At 36.6% G+C, this 14528-nt stretch overlaps 1 protein-coding gene across 6 annotated transcripts in view; it reads left to right on the top strand.

Annotated features, from left to right (window-relative positions):
• Positions 1-14528, top strand: part of TJP1 (tight junction protein 1) — a 101436-nt gene that overhangs the window by 45687 nt on the left and 41221 nt on the right. For all 6 annotated transcript variants that reach the window (XM_039235047.1, XM_039235046.1, XM_039235045.1 and 3 more), the window contains exons 5-8: positions 4537-4813; positions 8099-8202; positions 8818-8986; positions 9850-9997. In XM_039235047.1, coding sequence (XP_039090978.1) covers positions 4537-4813; positions 8099-8202; positions 8818-8986; positions 9850-9997 — 698 coding nt within the window. The remainder of the gene's footprint in view (positions 1-4536; positions 4814-8098; positions 8203-8817; positions 8987-9849; positions 9998-14528) is intronic.

Here is a 14528-nt window from a genome sequence, read left to right as displayed (position 1 = left end):
CACAGTTAAAGCTAAGCAAATGTGGCACAGCATAGATGTAATGTAACAGTTATATTTAAAACTGTATCCATGTTTAGGAACACAGTAACTACCCTACCCACACTTGCTTCTCCTGTTCTGCCTATCTAGCCTCTGAAAGGACTGATTAAGGCACTGCTTTGAACCCTTAGTTCAGGTATAAAGCACAGGAAGAAGAGACCGGGTAGGCAGCTAGATGGTTTGGCCTGCCTTGTCTGTTGAGAACTTTTCTACTTCCCAGCAGACACTCAGAATGACAGTGGACCCAACAGAAGGGAGAGGGCTGGAGTGAGGGGAAGGCCTGCACTGTTTTGACTTCGGGGATTGGGTGAGAGCTAGGAGGTGTATTCCCTGAGATTGTGCATTCCACGGTTGCTAAGCCTTCCATCATGTAGGCTGCTGTGCCTTGTGGTTTATTTCTGCATCAGTGTCATTGCTGCTGAGGTGAGAGTTTTCTCAGACTGTAATAGACCCACTATTTAGTTACTGTATTGCAAATGACACACATCTTCTTTGGGTATACATTTTCACAACTTCATTGTAGTCCTATTTTTACATTATAGTATATCATTTTTAAATCACAGTTCATACATACTGGCTAGTGTGTAGTAGTGTTTTTAAACAGTTTTATAACATGAGATTGTAGTATTTATAGAAGCAAATTGCTAGTTTTTATAATTGTTAGTCTTTATGGATTAAGTTTTAGCATTCTTGCCTTAGCTGCTGATGCTAAATGTTGTTATTATTTTTCAGAGTGTTTTTCAGTTGCATGTTCAAAGGTGAGCACTTTAGACAAATTGGGTTTTTCTCCCTATATCTGAGATTGTGAGCTTCATCTATAACCCCAACTTTTTAAAGCTCTATTCTTCTGAAATGTTGAGCTGTTTTGTTTGCCATGCAAACATATTCAGCATACATATTCCACATTGATAATGCATCTAAGAAAGTTGTATTCCTATACTATAGACTGCTTCCCATAGAAATCATTTTATGAAAAGCAGGTCCAAAATCTGTAGTGTATTTGAAATAGGAAAAGGATTTGGGGCAGCTCAAGGATGGATTTTGCTCAGACTGTACTTAGTTACTACGGGAGTTGGAAAGGTAGAATAAAACCCCAGTGTCTTAGAATGTGATCTTTCATTGTGAGGTGTCTAGTAAACTTTTAACTATCCCTAGCCATAGTCCAAACCTCAGGGTCATTATATACATTGTTTTGGCTTTGTTTAGTTTTGTTTTTTTCACTTCTGAATAACCAGCTCCTCTTCCTCCCTCCCCAATCTATTGATCTCTTTTCTTCCCTGTGCTTTTACATTCGGATAGTTGGTTGTTTATGTGATTTTCTTTCCATTAACCAAGAGCTCCCTGGGTATTAAATAAACTGTTTATTTTCTGTTAAACTAAAATTTTAGAACTCCTTTGATAATATAACTATCCTAAGTAGGCTTAGTTTAGTTTAACAATAAGTGATGTTAGAAATAGTTTATGACACAATGAACATGTATAATTTTTACTAAAATTCTGAGCATCTTAAAAAAGTATTATAAAGTAAATGAGCAGAAACACCTCCTAGAGATAATGTCTGTGAGCACTTCAGTGTATCTCCATCTGGTTACGTAGCATTTCACTGTATGTACATCTTTACCTAACCCATTCATTGATGGGCATTTCAGTGTCCAGTTTCCACAAGTATTTAAAAAAAGTACTGTGTAGAACATCATTGTGTTTCTGTCTACTTGTTTAGTTACTTTTTAGGAGTGACTTCTCAGTCAGAGGGCATGAATGATTTGATATATGCATCACCAGCCCTTCAGAAAGACAGTGACAGTCCAATTTCAGCATTGCTTTTTAAATTTTTGCCAAACAGATAGACTGAATGTAGTATTTGAAATGAAATATTTTGCAGTACAAATGAGTTTGATCATGTTGTAGTGTACATACTCCTCGTTTATGTTTCTTCTTTGCTTTTTCCCTAGCATATATATGGCAATGATTGCTGTACTAGGGTGTAGTATATATTAGAATTATTAGACTTTGTCATATATACTGCACATATTGTTTGCCCATTTGCTTTTTTGACTATAAGTTGTTTTATGGTGGTTTTTTGGAGGGGTTTGTTTTTATATCATTTTGTTTCAGCATTGAAATGTTTTCTTTTTTTTTTTTTTTAAATGTTTTATTTATTTCTAGGAGAGAGAGAGAGAGACAGTGTGAGCAGGGGAGGGTCAGAGAGAGAGGGAGTCACAGACTGAAACAGGCTCCAGGCTCTGAGCTGGCAGTCAGCACAGAGCCTGACGCGGGGCTCGAACCCACGAACTGCGAGATCATGACCTAAGCGAAAGTCGGACGCTTAACCGACTAAGCCACCCAGGCGCCCCTGAAATGTTTTCATTTTTATGTTGTCATGTCTCTCAGATATTCACTTGGTCCCTTCTGCCTTTGGTGTCAGGCTTACAAAAGTGTTTACCTTTTACCAGTTATAAAAGCATATATCCTATATTTTATGCTAGTACTTGTGTAGAATTTCATTTTTTAATTTTACGTTTGAATCTTTAATTCAGCTAAACTGTCTTGAAGTAGGCACTTCCCCCTAAATTTGTTACAGAGTTTTCAGTATTAAAATCAAGCATAGTTGCCAAACCTTCTAAATATCTTCTTGTAACTTTACAACCGTTAACTATAATATAAATGGAGAATTGTAACATGATTGGGTATTTTTCAATAAGTTAAGCACTTACTGGTTGCAAATATTTCATTATATGTACAGTTAAATGCATGGCAGGGACTTTCTCTAAAGGGTGTGAATCTTTTTTATTTTAACCTTTTTTAACTTTTTTTTTTTTTGAGAGAGAGAGAGATAGAGACAGCGTGAGCAATGGAGGGTCAAAGAGAGAGGGAGATACAGAATCTGAAGACAGACTCTAGGCTTTGAGCTAGCTGTCAGCACAGAGCCTGACGCGGGGCTTGAACCCACAAACTGTGAGATCATGACCTGAGCCGAAGTCAAACACTTAACCACCCAGGCACCCCAGAACTTGAATCTTAATAAGATAGATGGGTACCCACAATCATAACCATAATGCACATCTGAGAATGAGAGGAGTATCAGGTGGCAGGTGCTCTCTTGGGGGAAGACATGGATAGCTCAGAGTGCTCATCTGGTTATTTTGTTTTTGTTTGTAACTAATTAGGGAGGAATTGAAGATTTGAAATAATAGAGCAAAAGTATTGCTTCTAAAACAGTATGTTGGAGATTGAAATAGAGGTGAGACTAAAATATAGAGAGTCAGATAGGAATGCTTTATAATAAATGTTATTTGATAAGGGCCTGGGCTGTGGGACACAGAGGGTGGAAAGACAGACAGCCTTCTCTTCAGTTCGCAACAGGGCATTGGCTGTCTGACCTTGCCACATGTAGGTGTCTTGCTGCTTCTTCGGCTTCAATGTTGTTTCCTCAGAAGGGCCTTCTCTGATCACTCTTGGTAATTAGCAGATTAGCAGTAGAGGACAAATTTGAGAGAGAGATTAAAGTTTTAAGTAAGCTGAGGGGTTGTTATTGATGAGGATGGTCTTGGAGGTAGGAAGGGATAAGAATAAGAACTCATATGGGAGAATTTTGTTTGTACAGGAGGTTCAGCTTGGTCTTTGGGTCCTGAAAGAAGGAAGACTAAACAAATAAGATATTGAAAAACATCTGAAAGTATAGGGGCGGTGAAGTGGCATTGATCTGTGTAAGTCAGGCAAAGTGATTGAGATCTTGAAGAATAGTTCTGGAATACCTGGGTTAGCGAATTCCATAGAGAGGCAAGAAGAAAGGATTACTGAACAAGCAAAAGAATTCTGTAAAGTAAAATGAATTTATGGAGGACCTAATCAGCAGTTGGAAATGCAGCCATCTGAAGGTGAAAATAATACAACACAATACAATACAATACAATACAATACAATACAATACAATACAATAACTAAATTGAATGTTAGTGTGGAAGCACAGTACATTTATCTATCAAGAGTTTTAGAAGGACGGTTGTGGGCCTTGATACTAATGGATTCTGATAATTTCACTGAGTCAGGTTGGGCTTACAAGTTTGCAATGGTCTTAGTAGCAACTACGGTGTATTTGATGGTATTAGAGTACAGTGACCCATCCTTTATTCAAACCTCTAACAATTATTAGTTTCTCTTTAAACTTGTGATTATTACACCTAAAAGATCTTTCTAAGTTAAGTAACAAAGGACTTCATTAGGCTCACTATTTCAAATTGGTTCTTAAACAGATAGGTTTGTCAAGAGAGCAAAAAACATAGTTATTATGGAAATGTATTCCCTAGTAATTTCTTACAATTTTTTGTGTATTTTGTCTCTGATTTCATAGTTAATTTAATTGACATGGGACGAGAAAAACATAATTTTCCTTTCTTTTAAGAACTGAATGTGTGTATATATGTATATATATGTACATGTATATATATGTATATATATATGTTAATCAATCAGCTTTTTTGTAATCTTTATTTGTAGACCATTAGGAGGAAGAAGAAAGTACAGATACCAGTTAGTCGTCCTGATCCTGAACCAGTATCTGAGAATGAAGAAGATAGTTATGATGAGGAGGTTCATGACCCGAGAAGCAGCCGTGGCGGTCTGGTCAGTAGAAGGAGTGAGAAGAGTTGGGCGAGGGATAGGAGTGCAAGCAGAGAGAGGAGTTTGTCCCCACGGTCTGATAGGCGATCGGTTGCCTCCAGTCAACCTGTCAAACCCACCAAAGTCACATTGGTGAAATCCCGGAAAAATGAAGGTATTCTCTTCCACATCGTTTATCATTTTCATATGAAAACGTTAACACTTAATTTTGATGAGGAGTAAAATTGCTCTCCTTTCCTATGCTTGTTTTTGTTGTCTTTTGTTATCTTCATTGTTGCGTCCTGTTGCCATAAGTCCTATCCTGTTATAGCAGGCTTCAGGGATCATCTACTTTTCTTTCTTGAATTATTTTGTTGTAGCAGATTGTACTTCAAATAAATTGTCCAGTAGCTAGATTTTGAATTACTTGTTGTGGTTAGAATAGCCAAATACAAATTATGCTAACAGATATCACCCCAGTACCAAGCTGAAATTCAGTGTTTTACTTAGCTGTTAGGATCAGTAGTAGCATAACCATTGGAAGAAATCTTGGGGCTTTTTGGAAAGGGGGGGCAGACTGCTTTTTAAATGAAGAGATTAAGGGGAAGGAACCCTTGATAAGGCATTTTTCTATAATGCAGGACGTCTTTAAACTGAAGCTAGCTGCTTCCCCTCAATCATACTTGATAAGAATGAATGTGATTGTGACATTGTCCTGTGGACATAACTCTCAAATGCAGGCAAGCATCTGTGACTGATCATTTTGGTGAAAAGGTGTTCTACTAAGAATATCATGTAGGCATGCCTTGATCTGTTCTACTAGCATCTGACCTTTTTTTTCTAGTTCTTGCTCCCCAACCCCACTCTGTAGTGAACATCTCAAACTGTCTACCCTTGCTGGTTTTACTTCATTTTGCCACTCATTCTTCAACTCTCTGGCCTGGTATCTTTTCACCTTGCTCCCAAAGCTGTTAAAACTAAATCCTGTAGCAATTTTCAGTCTTTATTTTACTTGCCTTTTTGTATCATTTTTCATAGTGTTAACCACTTCTTACATTTTGAAATAATGTCTTCTCTTGGCTTCAGTAATACTGTGTCCTTTTGGGATCTCTCACCCACTTTCTGTATCCTTTGCAAGCTCTTTCTCATCCTACCCTTTAAACCTCTGTAGATTTCTATTCTAGAATCTCTTTTTCCCCTCAACATAACCTCTTTAGGCAGTTGCATCTACTCATTGCCTCAGTTATCTGCTGCTGATGGCAAAACTTCTTTCTCCAGCCCAAGTCTTTGTACTCATGTGTGCCAGCTGACTGTTAGGCATATTTACTTCAGTATTTCACATAGCTCCCTCAGAGTCAACACATTTCAAGCGAAACTCCTATCTTCCTCTTAAAATTTTTGTGACTTCTTATGAAGTCACTCATTAGATATATACTCATCTATCCAGTTTCTCATGCAGGTTATGGATAACATTTTAGTTATCCTTGACATTTCTTTTTCCTCACTTTCCCTCACTCTCCTGCAGCCTAACTTCCTAAATACCATTCTTAAATAACCACCCACTTCTGCCTTTCTCCACTGTCACCACCACCTCCCTCATCCATGCTACCATAATCTTTTTTTTCTTTCAGCTTTATTGAAGTATAAATGACATTGTATATAAATATATAAAGTTATATATATTTAAGGTGAATAACATGATTTGATACATGTGTACATTGTAAAATGATCACAGTCAAGTTGATCACATCTGGCATTTACGTGCATTTACATGCATTTACTTGTTACCTCGCAGTTACCTTTTTTGGGGGGGGGGTGCTGTGGTGAGTAACCATCATCTCTTAAGTGGACTTAATGAGTCTCAAAAACTAGTCTCTGGATCTTTTCCAGTTGATTCTGCAGACACCTTCTTAGAGTTAAAGGATCTTCTGTGACATTTCTCTGTTATTCTTTCGCATTTCTCTTAGTGACTCCTCAGTCCTAGCTACTCTAACAGTTATGACTTCAGCAAACCTGCTAAGTCTTTCCTTCATACCTTTTGGGGCATTTGTTTTTAATCATTCTGTCTCCACCACTTCCCGCCCCATATACGCATTCACACGTGTACCCTAATACTTCTGGTTTAGTGGTATTTCTGTTTTAGTATTTCTTATGTCAGGTTTCAGCTTTAGTATTTCTTCCTCTCTTGCTCTGTACTGGACACTGAATCCTGTATTGCCTTTATATGACCTCTTCCTCACACTTATATTTGCCCCTATTGACTGTGTAAGTTGCCAGAGAATAGGGACTCTATCTCATTTGCTGCTTTTTATCCATCTTGCCTTGCACATAGTTAATATTTACCCAGGGAAACACTTGGAGTAGATGAATATGTGAAATTACTTTGAAGTCATCTCTGTATTGATCATTTATAACTTTTTAATCTTAAATAAGGACATTTTTGTTATCAATACTGTATTCTTCTGTGATATAACAACCATTTCTCAGGCACATATATTTGACCGTCTGAATCCCCCGAAAAGTCATTTTCTTTTTTACCTTGATTCTTTTCCTGTTTGAGCACTCTGTGTTTTTGCGTTAATAACTTGGGGGGTTTTTTGTTTTTGTTTTTCTCCCCCCCTTTTCTTTTAATGCAGTAAGAGGCAAAGTCCTATCCTCTCTCCTGACAGACCCAGGAGTGTTCCTTTTCCTATTGATGTGATATTGTCATCATGTTCTGGTTTACAAACACACAAACAAAATTCTGCAGTTTTGCAGTCCCTAGTTTTGTAGACTCTCTGGGTACCTTCCTCAATTCTGACCATTTCCTCACCCACAGATATATTTAATGTTGCCTCACATTTGGATACTTGGTGTCTGTTAAAAGGAAAGGACTGGCTTTTTTAACTCCTGTGTGTATCCACACAGCTAGTTGAAGCCTTTGCACAAACACAGAGTGTATATACTAATGTTTTGTATGTCTCTCTCCAGTGTTAGAGGTGTGTAGCATCAGAAATAACTTTTGCTCTGGGAGATTGGGGAAAACAAAAACAGGGTATGCTCAATAATACAAATCATCATTAAAATTGTCAGCCTTTCCAGAGTGTTTCCAACCTCAAGCAGTTCACTTTTTAGACTTGTATTCATTAAACCTTCTGAGAAGCTAGTGTATTAATACAGCATAGAAAGAAATGGTCTTCTCTTCAGGGTTTTTTTAAGAAAAGGTTTTTTTTTTTTTTTTTTCCCCTCGCTGAGTAAAAATGGGAATAAAGTATGTCAGTCTTCTGCTTGGATCATATACTTTCTTTATGTTCACATTGACAGTGCATACTTTTTGATGATTAAAGGAAATGTCATCTTTGCAGGGTGATCGAGAATAATTTCTTGCTGTGGATTGTACTTAAAAACTCAATGTGGTGATGATTATTATACTTTTAAAGTCTGTGTTTTACACTAAAGACATTTAAATATGTTTTTTCAGAATATGGTCTTCGATTGGCCAGCCATATATTTGTAAAGGAAATTTCACAAGATAGCTTGGCAGCAAGAGATGGCAATATTCAAGAAGGCGATGTTGTATTAAAGGTATAGTCATATTCTTACATTTTAATGAACTCAATTAGAAGACAAATTCTAGCGTAACCACATAGTTTCTGCTCATGTTTGAAGCAGTTTTGTCAAAAAAAATTAAAAATAAGTGTTTGGGGCACTGGGTGGTTTGCCATTTTTAATGCACAAAAATGGTTTGTCCATTATTACATGTCAACACTGATGTTTTTCTTTAGGCATGAAGTCATCCTGAGCAAATTAATCATTACAAATAAATATCCTTCACTGGTAGGGGCTACTTTGTAGGTAGATATGTCTAGTCTTACACCATAAGTGGTTTTGATAACTACTCTAAATGTTATTGAAATGTTTGTTTCGTTTATTTGCTTATAAGTAGTAGAAAGTGACAGGCTTTTGGGGATTGGCTCAGAGATACTAATTTGGGTTTTCTGCCAAAGCAACAGTATAGTAAAGATTTTATTTCAGGAAAAGAGGAGTACTTTGATAATATAGGAAAGTGTGAAGGGAATGATTTTGGTTCTTAGAGTGAGCCAAGGAGTAATTTAAATATTCCTGTTTCATGATATTAACATTTGTGTTTTTATCATTTACTTTCAACTTACAGGTTTGTTTGTTTTTTTTCTATTGCAGATAAATGGTACCGTGACAGAAAATATGTCCCTGACAGATGCAAAGACATTAATAGAAAGGTCTAAAGGCAAGTTAAAAATGGTAGTTCAGAGAGATGAACGGGCTACCCTATTGAATGTCCCTGATCTTTCTGACAGTATCCACTCTGCTAATGCCTCAGAGAGAGATGGTGAGTATAGTTCTGTTTGGAGAGTCCCTTTAAGTGACCTGTTAAAGCAGTAAGAAGATTTGATATGTTTGAATGCAGTAATTTTCTACAAGGCAGACACCTTCAGAATCTAAATATTACAAATATGTATACTTAGAGAAGTGGAGGGCTTAATTTTAATTACATTTTCCCTAGTTTTATTGAGAAATAATGGACGTACATCAATGTGGAAGTTTAAGGTACACAGCATGATGGTTTGATTTACATATTTTGTGAAATGATTACCACAGTATGTTTAGTTAACATCTTTTATCTTCTATAGATAAAATAAAAAGAAAAAAATTTTCTATGTGATGAGAACTCTTAGGATCTAGTCTCTTAACTTTATATGCAGTATTAGCTGCCATCATCATATTGTACATTACTTCCCTGGTGCTCATTTATTTTATAACTGCAAGTCTGGACCTTCCTCCAGTTCCCCTTTCCCCTCTCCCTACCCTCCCTGGTAACCACAGATCTGATTTCTTTTTCTGTGAGTTTGGTGGTTGTGTGGGTTTGTATTTTTGTGGTTTGGGGTAGAGTTTTTTTTTGGTTTTGTCTTTTTTGTTTGTTTGATTTTGGTCTTTCTCTGACTTCCCTCATTTAGCATATGCCTTAAGGTCCATCCATATTGTCACTGTATTTTTTGTTTGGGTTTTTTTTGGTTTTGTTTTGTAGGTGGCTCACCATTATTAGTGGTTGATGAAGTTAATGTTAAAATCAACCATTTTATATGAAATTATATTTAGTATCTTACATCCATCATCATTGGAGTATCTTATATTTTACATTATTTTACTATAATCATTTCATTGGAAAATAAAAAGCACACTTTTACTTAACAGACATTTCAGAAATTCAGTCACTGGCATCAGATCATTCTGGTCGATCACATGACAGACCTCCCCGCCACAGCCGGTCACGATCGCCTGACCAACGGTCAGAACCTTCTGATCATTCCAGACACTCTCCACAGCAGCCCAGCAGTGGCAGGTAATCACAGTCTATTGTTGAAATAGTTAAGTGTGCTTGATACATGTTTCTGGTATTGCTTACAAATAAAAGTAGAAGATAGATTTTCTTTTATTAAGATTAGTTTGGAAATTTTTTGTTGTTTCTTTTTTAAATTAGGGATTATCTAGAAAAACATAGATCAGTTAATATTCTTAAAGGGAGAAGTAGTAAATATTTTAGGTATGTAAGGCATATAGTTTCTTACCACTACTCTGGAGCACAGAAGTATAACTATAGATAATATGTAAATGAGCGGGCAGTGTGGTGTTCCAATAAAACTTTATGAAAACGGTTGGTCTTACAACTGCAGTTTGCTGATCCCCATTGCATTAGAAGATGCTAGCCAACTTAAAGAGTCTACTGCTTAGGAAAGTTAAACATGTTAGCAGCCCTTTCCTAAACACTTTAACTCAGACTTTGTTTTCCCTCTTAAAAAAACATTGTCTGGTATTTATGCCAAAGAGTCTGGTATGCTAGTAGTATGTGACTTACCTGAGTTTATATGGTCTTTGCGGTTGCATGTTACATTTGAGAATATGAAAATTATGACCCTGATTTCTAGAATAGTGCACATGTATGCATAAACATTTAGCATTTTATATAAAATTTGTGGATATTCCCAGGGCTCTGTAGGCCGCCAACTGATTGATGGTTTAATAATAATTTATATGGAGATCTTCTGGAGGCACTTGAAAATTTGAGCTGAACGTTTTAGGATTAGTGATTAATTTTGGACCTATTTGCATGGAGGTGTTAGCTCAAGCCATAGAACTCATTAAAGTTGCTAAGAAAAACAATGTGGAGAGAAGGCCAAGATACTAGACTGCAGGCAGTACATTCTTTGAGGAAAGTGACGGGGCAAGGAAGAAGTTACCAGAGAAAGGAGGAGTGTGTAGCCAGAAGAAGGCTTTTTTAAAGATTGTTAAAAACTGTAATGATATAGTTGTTTTGCACTGCTGGTTTTAGAGATTTGCCCAGCTGATTCTTTTTTACATTTCAAATTTTAGTTTTATAAATTATATTAACTCTGATCTTTATTTTAAGGTTGTAATGATTTTTATTATTTATTTATTTTAATGTTTATTTTTGAGAGAGAGAGAGGGGAACATGGAACCTGAAGCAGGCTCCAGGGTCTGAGCTGTCAGCACAGAACCCAGTGCGGGGCTCCAACCCACAAATTGCGAGATCATGACCTGAACTGAGCTTAACCAACTGAGCCACCCAGGTGCCCCGTAAGACTTTTTAAAAAGCAGTATTACAGTACCTCACATGCCATCCTGGCTTATCTTATAACTGATATAACTGATTATTATTTTTAACTGCTGCAAGTTAATATATTAGTTCTAAAACCATTACTGACACAGCATAGATGTTACCTGGGAAAGCATCGCTGCCACCCTACACACACTGTGATATAACTCACACCCTTGGATGATTCATGGGAATAGCTATACTTTTAACACATTTCTCTCACCTAGAAACCATGCTGGTATTAAGCAATTTTAACATGATTTTCCTTAAAAAAAAAAAAAAATCATCCACATTATCTACATTTTGGCCATTAGTTTTTATTGTGAGCAAATCCTAATCGTAGAAAGTTTTTTTGATGCCTGCTTTTTTTCATTTAGATTTCCTAAACACCTGGCATTCATAAAAGTTAAAGAGGTTTTTTTTTTTTAAGATTTTTAAATATTACATTATGGTGGGTTTTTTTTTAATTTTTAATTAATTAATTAATTTATTTATTTTTGAGAGAAAGACACAGAGTGCAATCAGGGGAGGGACAGAGAGAGAAGGAGACACAGAATCCGAATCAAGCTCCAGGCTCTGAGCTGTCAGCACAGAGCCTGACGTGGGGTTCGAACTCATGAACTGTGAGGACATGACCTGAGCTGAAGTCGGACACCTAACCGACTCGACTGAGCCACCCCGGCGCCCCTACATTATGGTGTTTTAATTGGGAACCTCAGGTATTCTTAGGGGTAACACCAGTTATATGAGGTCTTTTTTTTTTTTTTTTAATATTTTATTTATTTCTGAAAGAGAGCGTGAACATGGGAGAGTCAGAGAGAGGGAGACACAGAATCCTAAACAGGTTCCAGGTTCTGAGCTGGCAGTCAGCACAGAGCCCAATGCAGGGCTCGAACTCATTAACCGTGAGATCATGACCTGAGCCGAAGTCAGCCGCCCAACCAACTGAGCCACCCAGGCACCCCTGAATTCATTTTTTAGGATGAGTCATTTAGCATGTAATAGGAATTTGGAATTGGTTTCATAAAAGGATGTTTTCCTGGAGTGACTGTTCAGCTTCAAGTTTCCTATATTAAGTTCATTTTTAAAATAAGGCATGCCTGACCAGTCAGTTGGGAATGTATTTGGGAGCCAGAAGTATGAAAGAAAGCTTCATGAAGAATGGGCCATCTGGCATGTTTTGTCAGACAGGGTCCAGTCAAGACAGAAAATCAAGCTTGGAGTGACCTATCAAGTTTAACGTAAATAGATAAAATGGAAAAGGATTGGAGTAACAAAGAATTAGCTAGTAAGCAGCTGAGAGAACTCTAAACGTCAGAATCGGGTATGAGGAGCAGCTACTCCCCCTGGTGCTGAGATGGAGTGCCCAAGGAAGAGGCTCCCTCACCCAGACCTAGGGCTGAGAGCCAGCCTGGTTAGAGAGGGTACACCACGACTTAACTACTGAATGGCAAAGAATTTGGCTGTGGTGTGTTCTCAGAAGAACGAGCAGGAAATTTTCTCTCTAAAATGTTTGGAAAAGGAGTTCATGGGCAAGTTTCTTATCAGAGACTTTGCAGTGTACAGCCATCCTACGGAGTCGCTGGGGGAAACTGCTGACTGCTATGTGCTGGAGGGGCCTGCTGAGGAGACACACTCCAGAACCCAGAAGAGGAGCCCCTGACCAAGCTGCCTGCCCTCTGTCCTCTGCCCATAGGCCCAAACAGTTGTGATTTTACACCTAAAATTTTTCACTTAAAACAAATTGTTGCTTCTTGCTGATCTGATAGGGTGTATGTCACTCTGCTACCCTATTTACACAGTTGACTGGATAAGACTTAAAGAAGGCTCTGTTTATCATGAGTTTATTTACATGAGCTGTAAAAGCTCTTCAGAGACTTTTCACTCCATCTTTGTCCAACAGCTGTTCTCCATAGAGTTTTTAACCAACCTAAAGCATCTAGACCAGTGGATCACTACCATTAGATTGATGTACAAATGAAAAATCCAGAAAATAAACCCCATCTCCTACCCTCCAGGGGAAAACAGAAATGCTCTTAAGAGGATCTTGAGGTTCTTCAGAATGTCTGAAATGTTTGTCTATGCTACTTGGAGTCAGAGTATGTAGATAGATAAACATGAGTCTGATTCAGGACAAAAATGCTTTTTTTTTTTCTTAAATAAAATCAGCCTTTCTCATAATAGCAAAAAATATTTTTAAATAAATCTTAAATACCAATTCAGAGCCATTAGGGTAGTGTCATATATAGAAGAATTGAGGAAAATGTATTTTCTTTTAATTATCATGGCCTCACCAGTTTCTTTCAATAACTGCCACTGATTGTAAACTAATTTGAGATGTTTAAATTTGGTTTTTGTCTTGCAGTAGACTTAGTGGTCACATTTGCTAATAATAAAACTTTTTAAATATTTAGAAAGTTTGATTATTCTGTACTGTAACCATAGATCTGCATTGCCCAACATCATTGCTACTAGACACATGTGGCTATTGAGCTTTTGAAATGTGGCCAGTCCAAATTGAGATGTATTATAAGTGTGAAATAACACACTGGTTTTTAATGACAAAAAGGATGTAAATTATTTCATTAATAATTTATATTGATTACATAATGAAATAATATTTTGGATGTAATGGGTTAATGAGTAAAATGTGTTAATTGGTTTTATTTCAGTTTATTTAACACAGATTCTACAAAATTTACAGTTAGCATAGATGATTTGCTTCATAATCCTAACAGCACTGCTCCCAATCTGCATGTATTATTTGAATAATGCCTCCATCTTTTGGTAGATAACAGAAATGCATTAAAAAGAACAGTGATTCTCCAGATATTAATTGTATGAAAAATTTAATAGAATATGAATTCTATCCTTCTGAAATGTTAAATTTATAATAGTTGTGTTAGAGGAAAAATAAAGGCAATGATCAGTGTAGTATGAAAATTAGGCAGAGATGAAAATACTAGCAGTTTTATGTGATGGAGCAAGAGCACAACAAATGACACCCTTCTGGTTATCATCATGGAGGATGTTTCCATTAGAATATTAAAATCCTAAGTTATCAAGATGGTAGTTACCATTAATGTCAGTCATTTTAAATTTAGGAAGATTAAATTTGAAGAAAGAAAATCAATTGTATATGTTTTTAGATCTTTTTAGAGCAATTTAGAGTTTCCTTGTTGCAGAGCAATAAATCTATAGAACTTTTATTAAAATTATGCATTCTTTAATCTCATTCTTTAAAATGTTTAATCATATT

The sequence above is a fragment of the Hyaena hyaena genome, unplaced genomic scaffold (genome assembly GCF_003009895.1).
Source record: "Hyaena hyaena isolate Hyena2069 unplaced genomic scaffold, ASM300989v1 scaffold_95, whole genome shotgun sequence".
Lineage (NCBI taxonomy): Eukaryota > Metazoa > Chordata > Mammalia > Carnivora > Hyaenidae > Hyaena > Hyaena hyaena.
Note: the sequence above shows the minus strand (reverse complement) of the source record. Positions and strands in the feature narration are given on the sequence as shown.